The sequence below is a fragment of the Emydura macquarii genome, unplaced genomic scaffold (genome assembly GCF_026122565.2).
Source record: "Emydura macquarii macquarii isolate MOO-44397 ecotype Brisbane River unplaced genomic scaffold, CSIRO-AGI_Emac_v2 contig_2422, whole genome shotgun sequence".
Taxonomy (NCBI): domain Eukaryota; kingdom Metazoa; phylum Chordata; order Testudines; family Chelidae; genus Emydura; species Emydura macquarii.
This window is the reverse complement of record NW_027132559.1, coordinates 39,269,656-39,286,333: the sequence shown is the minus strand read 5'-3', so window position 1 is coordinate 39,286,333 and position 16,678 is coordinate 39,269,656. Positions and strand designations below refer to the sequence as shown.

The following is a 16,678-nucleotide window of genomic DNA, read 5'->3' as shown; positions in this document are numbered from 1 at the left end:
TTTACAAACGCCGTCATTTGCTCTTGCAACTCTGTGGGTCCTCTCAATAGCACAAGCTAATGATGGCAACAGAAGTCCGGATCCTCAGGTGGTATGAGGATCCAGACCAGTGTTTGGGTGAAACTTCTGTCATGCCCACGCACAAAGGAATGCACCTACAGAACCGTGCACACAAATGACTGGCTATCAACAACTGAAGGCCCTTGGCACCTTGCAGGATTAGATCCTAGCAGCAATTCTCTTCACCCCCTAATTTAAACCAAATGAAAAAATAAGTCAAGCTCACAGCTGCCCACTTCCTCAATTCACGCTTCCCATTCAGTGATGTACAGTGCAATAGGAAGTGCAATTTACAGGAGGGATTCGCAAACTTTTTTTTCTGAGACCCCTTTTGAAAATATTTCAGGCTGTGATGACCCTGCCTCCTCCATGCCATGTCATCCTTACCGGCATGCACAGGGGTTGACAGCTCACAACACCCCATAATAAAATCACGATACCCAGAGGGATCACGACCCCCAGTTTGAGAACCCCTGTTCTAAAATGACACCTGCTTTAGAATAAAAAGTCAGACGGAGCCCAGCAAGAAAGACTAGAGCTTCTGGCTATCTGGCCTGTGATTTTTTCAGATAGAAGTAGGAAGTCGTGGCCTCCACACAGTTTATGGCCACGAGTTTAGTTTGGGTAATTCACAGATTTAGATTCAGTTGGGGTAAATGATAGCCTTGGATTGAGAGTGCCAAACCCTTGAACTTTAGTGAAATTTGGGATATTTTGGAAGAAAGCAATTCATTCGCTATGAGGTAGGATAGATGATGGCCTTAGGGGTTAAAACTTTGGAGTGGGTTTAAATCCTGGCTCTGTCAAAGACCCCCATGTGACCTTCAGAAAATCTCTCTCTCTAAACCTCAGTTCCCCATTTGTAAAAGTGGGATAACATCACCCTAAGTCACACAATAATAAATTAATTAATGTTAGTGAGGCACTCCAATACTATGATGATAATGACTAACTAGACAGACCTACAGAGAAACATGGTCTGGAATGGGGAGGAGTGAGTTGCACACTAGGATTTCAAGGTATAAATAAATCACAGGCCTGGAAGCCTGGATTGGAGGAGCAACTTTGGTGCGGGATGATGGAGAACTCACAGACCAAGACAAGAGAAGCAGCAAGATTTGGGCTTGGACTGTGGCAAACTTTCAAGGATGAGAACAATTCTCAGTAGCAAGCTGAAATATCTGAAATATGCATCCCAACCTACTCCCCCAAAAGTGAAACTTCCCCAGAATATGGGACCCTGTAGTTGCCAACTCCCTCATAACAGAACTGCTAGTCCTAGCCCTCTTCAATTGTAATCAAGCGCTAGCCTTTTTTGCAGGTCTAAGGGGCTTCTGAATGAAAAATGATTATAGGTAATGATATTCTTTTCCATTTCAACTCCACTTTATGACTAACATTAAAGGAACAACACCTGTTTTAAATCATTTAGACTACTCCAGGAAGTGTCCCGATTTCATTTGATTTGAATGAAAAAAAAAAGATAGCTAAATACTCAGTTGATGGTGAGCAACCGCATAATCCTGCATGAGGGCGGAGGGCATAAGGGAGTAACAGAGTCTAATGAGCTGGGATAAAAATCACCAGCAAATGGTGCTTTGCTTCACCAGGCCACGCAGGCAGAAGGGTAAGTGAACAGGATATAGCAAAGGAGGCGGACGCAACGCATGAGGGGCATGCGGGTCACGTGCCCTCCCCAGATTTGCCGAGTAGCTTCTACTGAGCATGCTCTATAACACTGCTGAAGCCAGCTGCCCTCGCTCTGCCCCCCACTTTATCCCCCCGCCACTGTCAGCAGGCATGGTTGGTTTCTGAAAGGAGGTGTGCTAAATACTGGTTTGTCAGTGGGTTTTTGTTGTTGTTTTTTATACTGGAAATAAGGCAATGCCCACAATGACTTGCAGCATTAGCAGTGAAGGAGAAAGCTCTGTGAAGCCACAAATAAAGTTTTTGTTAGTAAAATCTGGTTGCTGTTTCTCCTTTCATTTGTTTCTTGAGGAAGGTTTTTTGGTAGGTTTTGGGGGTTGGGGGGGGGGAGAGTTGAACTTAAATTTGAAAATCATTGCATTTCAGAGATTTCAGATTCAGAAAGAGACATTTCAGCAGTTTATCATGTGACCCCTGCACCGCTTCAATTATAAAACATTGTCTTAAATATACTTGCTAAATATACTTTGTTAAAAAAAATCTGAAAAATTAGTAAAATATATTAAATTAAAAATATATGAAACGATAAACAAATCTGTCAATCTATAAGGCAAGCAGTTTGTCATATCCATTTACTTTATATTAAGAGGACAACTTAGATCACTATGTATATGTTCTGACTAGGATCCAGTAATAAATTGTGCTGATACTGAGGCCAAGATTTTGCAATATGCTGAATGCTAAGCTTCCAGTACATAAATATCTTCACTGCAAATAAACCATAAGTCCATTATCTTTACAGCAGCTGCAATCTGGAAAATGTGCTCTTTTAATTTAATTCCCTCATGAATTTCAATATTAACTAAGAAGCAAGCCTGAATGAGTAACATGCCATAAAGCCAGGAGTTTACTAAACCCAGGCAATTGACCCAGCTGGACTGTTCACTTCAGCCATCCTGCAACAATTCAAACTGCAGCTTCTAAAAAGCAAAATGGTCTGTTTTTCCAGAGATCACAGCATGTGGTCAGAAATGCTCAACAATGAGAATTCACAATTGGAGCTGGTCGGCAAATGGAATTTCCGGCCCCTAAGAAATTCTGACATTTTAAAATGTGTTTTCATTCCCAGGTGGAGTGAAAAATCTAAATTTCTCACAGAATGGAAATTAAAAAAAAAAAAAAAAAAAAAAGTGATTCAGAAACTGTTTCTTAGGTAATGTTGAAACTTTTCAATATAAGATATTAAATATATTAAAATAAGATAACATTAAAGCTTAAACAAAATGAAATGAAAAAGTTGAAATGAAACATTTTGTTTCGGGAACAAAACGAGAAAGTCTTAATTTGTTTTGACACTTCTCAGTGGAAATTTTGTCAGAATTGACATATTCCCAACAGAACTCATTTTCTGATGGAAAACTGTTCTGTTGAAAATGTTTCGATTCATTCTACTCAATATCCACTGGTGTTAAAGGGAACTGTCTGGTATGCTATCCTTTCCATTTCTATACTCTCTCCTGGGAGAGCTTGTAATACCGAAAGACTTAAAAAGACTTCGTCCATTCAAACTGGTTTTAATTCTTTTCATCTACAGTAGTAAGTTTTGATATCCTTACCCTGTTTCTTATATAGAGCACAATCCAACATGGCTTTGTATCTGCTGCCTTGTTGAGGTACACTCAGTCCCCAACCCTAGGTGTCACAGAGGTACCTGTAGCAATGCAACTGGGGCAGTTTTCTAGGGAAGGAGAGGATGTTGGGTTTGGGGGGCACAATTCAGAGCCCAGTTCTGCAGGAAAACTGTGTGTGGTAGTGCACAGAGAGGTGAGGCATGGCTTGGGCAAAGTGCAGGGCCCAGAAACCTGCCTTAAAAGTATATCCTCCAGTCCTCCTCTCGTTACAAGGGTGCACTGGGACAGCCAATCATCATCCACTGGACTGAAGTGGTCTCCATGCAATGGTTTTGCAGTGGTCAGCAGTAGGAAGATTCTTTCTGCTTCACTGATCACTTCCAAGGAGACATGCAACTCTCAGCTCACTAGTCAGGCTGGACACTAAGCCCCTGGATTTTTACCATTGGGGCCCAACTTTGGCCTTGCATGTCCATAAGTGGAGGGAACACAGATTTTCAAGAATGTATGCATATTTGTATTCTCAAAATGACAGATGCACATGCATATTGCAGTCTGTGCGCATGCACTTCTGAAAATATGGCCACGGCTTCCATTGATATCAAAGAGAGCACACAGAAATCCAAACAACAGACTTTGACCCCCCAACTCAACGTTTTATATGATGCAAGTGTGGTTCTCAGGACAGGATTTATTCATTATCTTGAACTCCCTCTGTTGACCCGCCAGAAAAACAGAGCATAAAGCAATGCAGGCCCTATATAAATATTACCTCTCTCTCCCCAGCCTTCCATTTCTTGGCAACAAAACAGTAATAAAGTACAGGAAGTTGTAATCATGATTTTAAGCCAAAACAAAAACATCTAAGTATACATTTGGCATAACTCTGACACCTTCAAAATAGCCAAAACTTTGAACAACAGGGTGAAAACAAACTCTTACACAACTCTTCCTGATGGTTGGAAAATAGCAACTTCAGCTAAAACTTTTAAACCTGGGCATCCAAAATTGAGCTTCTAAATCCATATTTGTACTGTCAGAAGGGCTGAGCACCTGAAAATCTCACTGAAATCAATGTGAGGTGCTCCTCACCTTCAAAAATCAGGCAACTTAATTTGAGCTCCTGAACATGGATTTAGAAGATTAACTTGAAGCACTTGGATTAGACACGTTTGATTAATACTGCTGAAGGATACAATGGGAGAAGCTTGCCTTTTACAATCAGTCCAGTCAGAGCTCTTATGCAAAGGAAAGTGAGAATTACAAACCCAAATTTGATACTGTCCATTCAGGATTTGCAAGAGTCATAGTCTGATCAAAAACAGGAGCCAAAATGAAAAGAGTAAGTAATACTCTAATAGAAGAAAAAAAGTTAAACGCAGCAGTAACATACTTGCCACTGGAAAGTCAGTGGGCTAAAACTTGCCCTGTGAAGTCAGTTCAGCTGCACAAGTGTAATCTGGACAGAATTTGCTGTACTCTCTACTGGGGTTAAAGAAGAAATTTGTAACAGCTATAAAAGTTATAATAGAACCTTAGTATAGGGTGCCACTGACTAAAGCTAAATCACAATGGAACACCTATAAAGAAAAGATACAGGACTTCCAGCATCCACTCATTATGACAGAACACCTATTTAAAGTGTTATGGAAGTTGAGATAATGGAGAATGTTACGCATTGTATTTGTGAACATTTCCCACTAGAGATCAATGATCAATTACTTCATGAAGATACACGTCATAGATATGAAATGCACACACGCTAATAAATGGCGCTACAAGGCTATTCACGAAGAACAAGTTATTTATTCACTGGCCACTTTGGAACTCAGGTAATGTTTATTTTAAAAGGCCAAAGCCCTAAAATAATTAAGAATCAAAGCCATTTCAAGAGGGAGGAACTCTAAATAAACTAGAAAATAAAAAGCTGTCTAATCTGGATATAGTCACTGAGATGCCAGTGCAGAAGGTATATGCTAGAACACTTAGATTACAACTACATGTACTGCAGACAGACTAAGGAACATAGGCCCCGATCCAGCAAAGCCATGAGACTTCTTGCACGCAGTTTCATGATGTTTAAATGCTTTTCTCTCCTGGAGCATATTTTCTCCTAGATCTCTGGTGAGGCCCTGATCTGCTCCCATTGAAATCAATACAAATCTTTAATCAAAATGAACAAGACCACTATGAGCGAAGAATAGGTTTACACATACTTGTGTTCTGATCAATGGAGTCACTATGTTACATAAAGTCTTTCAAACCCTGAATTAATAAATACACTTAGCAGAGCAGATTGCAGAATGTAGACTGCAAAGGGAAAGATACCTGGGGCCAGGCTAAAATGGGCTGTATCAAGGAGGGAACAAAATAAGAACAAAAATAAGTAAGGAAGTGCTCCATGATGAAACAGACCACACAGCATTCACAAACACCATCTAAAGGCATTTTCTGGTAAGTTTCATGCTCATTGGCATGAACACAAGACAGATATGTGCACTTGATGTGGCTTCTCAATGCATTTCAGGGTGGAAAGAAATCTCATGGGTGAATTTTAGTTCCTTTTTGTTTTTGTAATGCTCTAGTTTGGTAATACTGACACTTGCCAGTTCGGGAACAATACATTAGATTCCACTGCATTGCATTCTCAGCCCATCCCTAACTAGCCCTTCAGTGATCTGATGATATCTCACACTGCTGGCAAGTTGGTCTAGATGAAAATTAATACTATTTGCCCACAATCCTAAAACCCTCTTCACAGTGCCTTCCCCATTTTCTCTCCCCAAATGTTGTTTTAAACGAGGTAGTTTTGCTATAAGCTGTCTGAATTTTACAGTGTTGTTATGAACCAATTAAATTTCATCACTGGTCAATGACAAACCCGGTACTATTTTGACTCTATTTTAAACTGTAGCTTTTGGTTACATTTGTAGGGAGAAAAGCAGAAATTACTCCCAAAATAAATGAAAATTACCTTAGTCATTTTGATCTGTACATATTCCACAAACCACTGTGGAAAAGGAAGAAGGAAGAAAGCAGAAGCCTACTTTAAGACAGAGTGCTCTCAACATCTATGTTTTAGTATCAGGGCATGTTTAGACTGAAGAATGAAGTTGATTTACTTTCAATCAACTTTCACCTGCCAAATTGTAGACGTCACATGAGCGTGATCACACCATACTCCTTGCAACAGGCTCTTGCGTCCCCACTCACCATGCTTGGGTCGATGTTCAAAGCAGTGCATCGTGGGTAGCCATCCTACAGTGCAACTAGCCACAGAGGCTTTCAGGAAGCTTGTCATCCTCCCATGCTACAACGTGCTTCCTTCCCCTCCCTTCTTGTCCCCAAAAAACTGCAAATGCTTTTTCGCGCCATTTTTCTATGCCGCGCACATGCCATTGCCAAAGATGCATGGAGCCCACTCAGCTCTGCACTATCATTGTGAGCATCACAAATACCTCACGGCTTAAACTGCAGCATTTTCAAAGGCAAGACAGGAGCCACAGCACAGAAAATAGCGATGTTACGGAGGCCGCCCTGCTACAAGCCATAGAGCAAAACAATTCCCGTTTGCTGCAGGCTGTCATGCATCATCTTTAGTCCATGGAGCACCAGTTCTGGTCCCGGGAAACAAGCACAGACTGGTGGGATCGCATCGATATGAAGGTGTGGGATGATGAGCACTGCCTGCAGAACTTTCGTATGCGAAAGGCCACTTTCTTTTAACTTTTCATGGAGGTCTCCCCAGCCCTGAAGTGCATGAATACTCGCATGAGACCAGCTCTAACAGTGGAGAAGTGAGTAGCCATCGCTCTGTGGAAGATGGCAACCCTAGACTGCTACTGGTAAGGTGGGAATCAATTCGGAGTCGGTAAATTCACTATTGGAGCTGCTGTGATGCAAGTGTGCAGGGCCAATAATAGACATCTGCTACAAAGTGTAGTGACTTTGGAAAACGTACAGGACATAGTGGATGGGTTTGCCACAATGGGGTTCCCAAACTGTGGGGCAGCAATAGATGGCACGCATATCCCTGTCCTAGCACCTGACCACTTTGCCACAGAGTATATAAACCAGAACGGAGACTTCTCAATGGTGTTGCAGGCCCTTATGGATCACAAGGGACGTTTCACCAATATCAGTGTGGGGTGGTCAGGATAGGTGCATGACGCACGCATCTTTAGGAACTCTGTTTAGGAACTCTATTCAATAAGATGCAGGCGAGCACTTTCTTCCCTGACCAAAAAATAAACATTGGGGATGTTGAAATGCCAATAGTGATTCTAGGGGATCCTACTACCTCTTTCTCCTTTGGCTAATGAAGTCCTACACCGGGCACATGGACAGAGAGAAGGAATGTTTCAGTAACAGGCTCAGCAAGTGCAGAATGATAGTAGAATGTGCATTTGGACATTTAAAGGCCAGATGGAGATTTCTATTCACTAGGCTTGACATCCGTGAAAAGAACATCCCATCAGTTATATCTGCATGTTGTGTGCTCCAGAATTTGTGTAAAACAAAGAGTGAAAAATTCCCTCAGGATTGGACCACGGAGGTTGATAGGCTGGCCGCAAATTTTGAGCAGCCAGATTGCAGCGCTATGCTCAGAGCCAACCGTGGAGCGCTTCGCCTACAGGAAGCACTGAAAAATCAGTTTTGCGATGAACTGCAGTAATGTATGCCTGTGCTGTGCCTTTCTCTTTCCCATCCCCCCACCCTCACATCAGCGGCCCCGTCCCCTTCTTTCCCCGCCCAAGCTATGAATGAATAAAGACAGACTTTTTTAAAGCTGCAAAGTTTTATTTGTGACCTATTTCAATGGTGGGAAAGGACGATAAGTTAACATTGTAAAGTTTCACTGTGCAAGTAACCATGGCTGCGTGCAGTTCTTAAAGGGGCTGTCGTATCTTTCTGCTCACCTCCACCGGTGTGAAGTGCAGCACATACTGCACCCTGCTCAGCCTCCTAGAGCGCTTAGGGGTCAGGACTGATAAAGTGGTAGGCGATGGAGAATTTTGGTGGGGCTGCAGAGGGAGTATGTCCTGCCACTGCTCTTCCTGGAGCTCTACCAGATGCCTCAGCATGTCAGACTGATCCCCCATAATACGCAACATCTCCTGTTGCATATCACGCTCCTGCGCTGATCTTCTGTGTTCCATGTCCATGTCTACTTTTTCAGACAAGGACATCCTCCAGGCTCTTAGCTCTGTGTCAGCAGTCGCGGAAGCATTCATTAGTTTGCTAAACATGTCATTCCGCCTTCGCCCACAGACAGATGAGATCAAAGACCTCTGATCGACTCCATGCTGGAGCACGTTTGGGCCGTGCAGTCGCCACGAGCAGTTCAGCTACAAAGTTCTCTCCACACTGTCCAAACCGGAAATGGTCATTCAAAATTTCCCGTGGCTTGAGGGGAGGAGCTATTTCCTGTTTACATGGCCATGTTACAGCAGAGCACAAATGTCCAGAGCGGTCCATAACAGAGCATTATGGGATACCTCCCAGATGCCAATGGATCAATTTATGTTGTGCTCTGCCTACACAGATGCAAATGCGACCCATGGAATTAGACTTCAGCCCTACGAGTTTCCAATTTCTCTAGAAGTCCTTGTCAAGCTGGTGACAGACTGTCAGTGGCCTTTGTATAAGAACAAGTCTTACCTTTGGATGGGGTAACGTATCATTTGGGCAATAATTCTGAAAGAGTATAGGCATGCAGTTGTGCACATGAAATGCATACACATAAGCCTATGTGCAATAGAATTAGCTATTTGTGTATACACTTTCTTGACTGACTGACAGACGTAATTGTGTGAAAAACTGAATGCCTACACTTTCTGAAATTGACCCATCAATTTATCTTTTGTCCTCTACCTTCAGTCTGGTGACTCTAATACATTTTCACCTTAAAAAATCACTCTCACAGATCACTTAGGCAGACAGTTGGCTTATGTGTGAAACACACTGGGCATGGTCTAACACCAGTTGGAGCCATCATGCTCCGAGTCTGAGACTGCAGCTTAGAGAGGTTTTGAAACTGTGGCTGTGATAGTTCTTTCTGCAGGCACACTCACAATCCTGACCAGCAGAACTGCTCAGGGCATCAGATAGCGGTGAAACCAGCGTGCCTTTTCTCAGAAACACAGAAAACTTCTTCCAGCCTGAGACATTTGACTATCTACTTTGAGGACAAAACCAGCAAGATTCAGACTGAACTAGTTGCCTGCTCTCCTATCATGTTTTTTTCTCAGAGTGGCATGGATTTCCTGTAGCTAGCTGCACAGAACTCAGCAGTGCTTCGGGAAACACTAGCTCTAGTTCCAAGTCTGCACCTCCTTAAGATTTGTGCAAGTGCAGGGGAAGAACAACAGTTTCTCAGGGACGTGTGGCAGACAGCTCTATATGCAGCATAGTACACCATGAGACTGCAGTTCTCATTTCCAGTGGATCCCTCAGATGCACAGGCTATATCTCCTGTCTCCTTCATGGTCCCTCGAGTCCATTCCTCTCATTAGAGTATTCCAATGAAATTGCAACTTTTGAACCTAAAGGAGTTTCCATGAGTGCTCTGTGGTTTTCACAAGACTGTAGGATATGGTCCCAAGTTTTGTTTTACGTTAATTTACCTGTGGTAATAAACTAAATTACTCAAAATGACAGAATTTTTAAAAGTCTAATTTACTTTTCATCATTAATTATATTTGTTGACAGCTTGGATAAGTGACACTACTCAGTTTCACTTTTGCTTATAGTTAATTTCAAATTTAAAGTCAGTAACAAGTCTGATACAAATGCTGCAGGGGAATGTTTACAAATAACAAGCTCTTTTCAGAGGGATTTTTAAAAAGTCAGTAACTATAACTATTTATCTTACTGCAGGTTTTGTAGAAACATATTATTACAAAACCTGAATTTAGAGATTCATATCTACCTGACACCATGTATCTAATCTGGGACAAACACTTTTGTATATCAATAATATTTCAAACCACACATTTAGAAAAAAAAGTTAACACATAAAGGGGAGAAAAAAATAGGAAAAGTGAGGATGTAAATAAACTGACGCGAGTTCTTTAAAAGGAATTCAAAGAACTACTCATATATGACATGTATTGGCTTTATTGTTAAACCCACGTATCAGTAATTGTTGCCAGCATTTCTCTATCTGATTTTATAAGAAATAAGGTATAACCTTTAATGCAAAAGAAACAAGTTATCAAACAAACATATATATTGCTTAATATTTTGTTTCTTTTCCTAATTTAAGATGAAATATTAATAAGCCAAGTCTCCTAATGCCTAATGACAAAAAGTCACACAGACAAGCAATTCAAGCAGTGCAACAGGCTTGAATATTTGAGTATTAGCTAAAGGTTAGCTAAAAGCTTAATAGCAGTTTGTATCATAATAAAAATTGTTCTAGCCCCTATAACAATATTTGGAAACTCATGTTTGTCAATGAATATAAATTATACCAAAACTCTGGAACATACTTTGATAGAACAGAAATTACAATAAGGGGCCTCCTAATTCTGACTGATCATGTTTTCAGAAAAGTAACGTTTTAAAGGCTTCTTGTGGGAATGCTTCAACAACTACTAAGCCTTCACTTAGACAACTGGAAGCTTTAATTGTTCAGTTAGCTTCCAAAAGAACATTTGTTTCAGCTCAGTGAACTTATTTCATATTCAGTTTGACTATCTTGAAACACACATATATACAAATCTTACATTTAAGAACCCTGACCTGTGATTTATGGCATTTCTTGTCAGCAAAATGAAGCTCTGTACAAACATAAATATAGGGGAAAAGATATTATAAGACAATTAGTCTGAAACGTTTGAAAAGAACCACGTTTTTGATGAAACACTAAGTTCCAAGGGACAACAGTTCTGCCCTCTAGCGGAGAAGCTTTTCATCCATCAGCAGCACAAACACTTCAAATTGAATTCCACAACTGGGACATTTTTTGTTTGTTTACAGCCAAACATGTTTGCTATAAAATTACTGATTGCTAAACATCAAACCTCAAGGCTACTAGACAAGTGGTCATTATTTCAGGAAGTTTGAAGGTATAGTTTTGAACAGCTGGGAAAAGCTATACAAAATCATGGCTCGGCAAACTATGGGTCAGTTTTATATGAAATCGTAATATTTATTTGATAACATTTCATAAAATCTTTAATCCAGCTATTCGGGAAGATCTACCACATGTATTGTTTGCATTCCTTTCTATTTTTATATCATTTCAATTACAAGAATGTATTTTACTCTTGAAAATGTAAATAATGCATAGTTCAGACACAAATCATAATCAAACTCCCATTAAGCATTTGCAGTTACTTCAAAAAATTTTGGTTCAGTTTAATATCTAGAAGATTATATTTAAAACTTGTCTGAAGGGGGAACAGTATTGACCTTGATGAATAAGTAAAACTTTTAAATGGCACTTTTTACATCTCACACCACAGAAACTGAAGTTGAATACAGATGTTCATTTCAAAATGGTCTTTCTTAGACACACTCATATCAAAATTTAGGGAATAACTTTCAGAATATATTTTTGTTACATTCAGTCTCCTTGTTCTGCATAACAGCATTCTCTATTTTCTGTAAGAAATAGTCTATTTTTCTGTTGTGCTTCTCTATCAAAGAACAAAAGAACTACACATATTAAGGCTGAATGAATTTCACTTTCTATTATAGAATTTCGACAACATGCTTGTGATAGTAACATTCTCTCTTACAGATTATTTCATCAGGATTTATTTAACATAAAAATAAAATTTACCCTTATAATAACCATCTTGATACTTTACACCACAATCATGTTCAAAGCTTAAATATTTTTCCTTAACCTGATAAGACACAAAATATTTTAAAAAATCAATAAGACTAATGAGCAGGTGGTATGCCATACTATTTAGTGCTGAGATGGACATTATTAAAATAATGCAACTCTGAAGCCTAGATTAGCAAGGGATGACCAGCAATGTGTATTGATTATTCACTTTATCAATGGACTGTATTTAATCAAGAAATTATCGACACTTTCTCTGCACAAACACACCTACAGTGGCAGATTAATGAACTTCATGTAGTCAGACTACAGCCTTACATCTTTTTTTTTTTTCATAGCCTCACCCTTTCCTTTTTTTTTTTCCTTCTTGATTTACAGTAACTAATATCAGAGCATGTTTCCTAAAGGCAAAATCCTAGAAATGGCAGCACCAGGTTGGACATATACCTGCTGAACAGGAATAGATGAAAACCTTCCTTCTGGGTTTTCTCTTTTGCCTGAACGGACATGTCATCCATCTGCAACCTGCAGGGCTACCTTGTCATTTAGCAATTCCTAAAATCAGAGTTACCCCTGCACTTCCTAGGAAAATTCCCTCCATGTCTGGCACAGCATTAGGTGGATGTTTTTAAAACTCCTACATCTATCCTGTTCAGGTCACTCAACTCTTCACATTTGTATCAAACCTGTGCAAAAGGGGTTGGTTTTGTTACAGACTATTTGTAGAGGGGATACAAGACCCAGTTTGGGGTTAACTTTTTTGGGGGCGAGGGAAGGAGAATAAAGTGTCCTCGTGTCTCTAAAGCGTCTTTGTGACTCTAATGATAATAAACTATTTGTATTTCCAAACCTAAGTATAATGTTAAATCCAGCAGCTTTCAATTATTATTCTTAGCCTTCTAATAATCTAAAAATGTTCACCCCACCCCATTCATCAGCCAACTTTTCCTGAGCATGCCAAGACTTCTCTGGCAATTCCCCCTCCAGATTACAAGAATGCAGAGGTCTACAGGATATGATGATCAGGAAGGGGACAACATTTTGGGAAACAGTAGGTAGCTGATAAGAACTCACTGCAAGTGGTTGGTGGGATGCACTAACAGGTGTCTCTGGAAAAGTTTTGAACTAGGGGACCCTAAAAAGGTTACAAGCAAACATGGTCAGCCAATGGTGTAGGTCCCTTACTGTTACTGAACAGGCTGCTTTCTCTGTGTGGGTCTTTAGTAATGGGATGTTGTTCTCTTCCGGCATGATTTTCAGAGGTGCTGAGCAACTGCAGCTCCCACTGACTTCAGCTGGAGTTAAGGGTGCTCAATGCCTCTCAAAACCAGATTTCTAAGTGTTGCGAGTAAACTTTACCTCCCCTCTTCAGCACACATCAGTGAAGGTAATGACAGGTGGCGAAGCTCCAGACCCTTCAGTGGCACCTGGGGGCTGAGCCCAGGGGAGAAGAGAGGCACTCTTTTGCAATCCATTGGCCATACAGAGATAGGTGAAGGCCCAGGGTGGGGAAGTGGCAAACAGCCCTTTACAGAGGCAGGGTCGATCCTGAAGGCTTTGGGAGCCAGGGCAGGGTCACAGCTCTCTGGAGACTCGGACTACTTGGGTGTTCAGGCCAGTTAGGTGACTAATTAAAGCCCTTCTGCCTGTGCCCAGCGTCTCTCCCACCACCCCTATATCATGCGTGGGGTTGAGCCTCATGGGACCCAGCAAGAAGCTGGGAGAGGAACACTGCCCCCCCTCCAGCTAAGCAGTACCCACAATAAACCCTGGCCGATGGGGTGGGGAGGTCCCAGCTACCAGGCAGTGATCTTCCCGCGGTCCCAGAGGGAAGGGACACATCCAGCTCCAACCGCAGCCTCTAACGGCCGACACCTCTCGCTGAAGGGGCTGCAGGCGGGGGGCGAGAGGCCTCCTCGGCCGTTCAGCAAAGCGGAGAGTGAGGGGAAAGCTGGGGCAGACGGCCGCCTGGGGGGAATGGGATCAGAGGCCACGGTGGGGGCGGCTGAGCGGCGTGTGCCTGTCCGGGCGCCTCGCCCACCCCCTCCCCACCCCGGGGCTGTGTAACTTCAGCAGCAGCCGCCCTTACCCTGAGGTCGCCTCGCCGCCTCTCCATCCACGAGCTGGAAGCGGGCTGCCAAGCACTGCGCCAGGAAGAGCGCCGCAGCCGCTAAGTTGCCGTGCCTGGGGCTCGCCATCGCCCCGAGCCTGCCGGGCTCGCTCGCTGCGCCGCTTGCCTGGGGCTGGGAGCCGGGAGAGTCCTGCAGATCCCACTCCTAGCCGCGGCCGGGGCGCCTCTGGCTCGCATCTGCTCTCATGGAGCCGCGGGGAGACGCCTGGCTCGGTCACTGGGGCGGGGAGCAGCCCCCCTCCAACTCGCAGCGCCAAAGAAATCGCAGCCCGGGAACGCAACCGCGGGAGAGATCCAGCCCAGCGCCGGCCGCCAAGTGCCAAACTCTCCCTCCAGGCGGCGGCGGCTGCAGGACGGACCGCCCCCCTTTCCCCTCCTCGCCGGCCGCAGAGCGGGAGGGTGGCTGGCTGGCGGGGGCTCCTCTCCGCGCCCACTTCAAGGCAGAGCCTCTGCCCTGCCCGTCAGCTCCGGCCTGGGAACCACACGGCGGCGAGCGCCCTAGGCAGCAGCGGCTCTAGGGGAGGAGAAACAAAATAAGTTTCTCTCCCCCCGCCCCGCCCCGCGGGCTGGGCCTCTCGCCGTTTGCTCCAGCCCCGCCGTGCTTCCGGGCCAGCCAGGCGAAGCCGCTCTTCGCAAGCAGGCGGCGAGTCCCGGCGAAGGCGCAGGATCCCCACGGAATCCAGGAGCCCGAAGGCGAAGCCCGTCTCTCCTCCCCCGCCCGGGTCCCCTCCTCTCCAGCTGCTAGGGGCAGATGCGGCGCCGGGCCGCGGGAACTAGTTCGAGGCTGGAGTTGGACGGGAAGCGGCGCCTTGGCCGTTGCCCCGCGGGGGGGAGTGCGAGCCGTGGCTGGGGGACTTGAGCTGCCCGAGCAACCCCGCTCCCCTTCCTCGGGTTCAGGCTGCCGGAAACGACCTGCCCAATTGCTGCACTTTCCTGAGATAGCGAAATAGCCCCCGTCTCCTTCCTCCTCCTCCGGAGAGGCGGTTGAGTGAGCGCAGAGAGGCAGGAGAAAGCAAAGCTGCGCCTCTCGCAGCGGGGCTCGGGCCTGATCGCGCTCCCCACCCCCGGCCCAGGTGCAATGCTCCTGGCGGCTCGCACGCGAGGGTGGGATTGCGGGAGGGCACCGCTCTCCCCGCCGCACACACATACGGGGGTTCCGGGGGGAGCAGCAGGCGGCGTTCATTGGGGGCGGGTGGAAGGGTTGGCGGAGGATGGAGAAAGGGAATCAAATGAAAAGGGGATTTGTCCTCAGACAGGAGGATAAAGAGGCATTTTGGTTAGGGGTGGAATGAATGTCCCTGAAAACCCCCCAAACTCAGGGAGGTTTCCATGGTCCTGCTGCTGCCATCTAAAGTGCAAAGCAGAGTATTAGTTATTGAAACTGGCTTGGTCCTGACTTTTGCTTATGTCAGTTTCTGGCATTTATATCAGCTGGAGATCGGGAAGACGGTTGCAGAATAAGCCGTGTTCCAGGGAAAGGCACAGTGACAATCTCCTCTCTAGAACTGTTTGATCGCCAAGTTGTAAGTGAAAGAGCAGCAGACAGCGTAAGTAGGAAGATCACGGCATGTCTCGAAAGTAACTCAACCGTAGCCAGCCACAGCCCCTTCCATGTAACCCTTACGTGGAGAGTACTGAAAATATGGTGCAAACTCTATGCAACCAAAAACAGTGCTTAATTTGTGCCAGGGATAAGCCCAGGCACCTCTAGGCTTGGCAGTTAATAGCTCTGCTGCCCCTGGGCTTGCCACCTCAGTTATGAAAGTAAAAAAATTGCTCAAGCCCCAGCACCTAATTGCTTGAGCTCAGGCATCTCTGTCATTACAAATTAAGCACTGACCACAATCCTGATTTTTATAAGTTCCTCTGCTTAAAATACTTTTTTTCAAAGCAGATGCATCTTGAATACATCATCCTAATATACACTTTTCATGAGGACGTGTCTCTAGTAATCCTCTTTGGACAACTCAGCTCCTTTTGGTGCAAGGTAAATGGTTGTGATAGCTGTTCAGTACTAAACAGGATGAGAACTATGGCTTCTGTGCTGCAAAGACTTATCCACCTGCTTAATTTAATGCACCCATGCATAAATCTTTGCAGGATCAAGGGCCCATTTGAGTAAAACTAGCAGAAGGCATGTTTGCCTGTGGCAGGCACAGAAATAAAATAGAGATAGGTTTGTGCTAGAACTTGTCCAGTTGTATGAGCCAGTTAATTGCTATAGTAATTAACCAAGCTTCTCTTGGAGAAATATTAGTGTACCACCTACCCTTTCATCCTATGATAATTAAATAGGGCAAGAGCACTTCAAAAATAAGTTAACTGTTAATACTTACCCATAAAAAGAGAAGCAGGGATGAGATTTTATCTTCATGTAGTCTATGCCACTGTTTGTGAGATTAAAAAATT

At 43.8% G+C, this 16,678-nt stretch overlaps 1 protein-coding gene across 2 annotated transcripts in view; it reads right to left on the bottom strand.

Annotated features, from left to right (window-relative positions):
* Nucleotides 1–15,367, bottom strand: part of PLXDC2 (plexin domain containing 2) — a 350,669-nt gene extending 335,302 nt beyond the window's left edge. For both annotated transcript variants that reach the window (XM_067562334.1, XM_067562335.1), the window contains exon 1: nt 14,228–15,367. In XM_067562334.1, the coding sequence (XP_067418435.1) occupies nt 14,228–14,336 (109 nt within the window). In that variant the 5' untranslated portion in view covers nt 14,337–15,367. The remainder of the gene's footprint in view (nt 1–14,227) is intronic.
* Between the last annotated feature and the right edge of the window lie 1,311 nt (nt 15,368–16,678).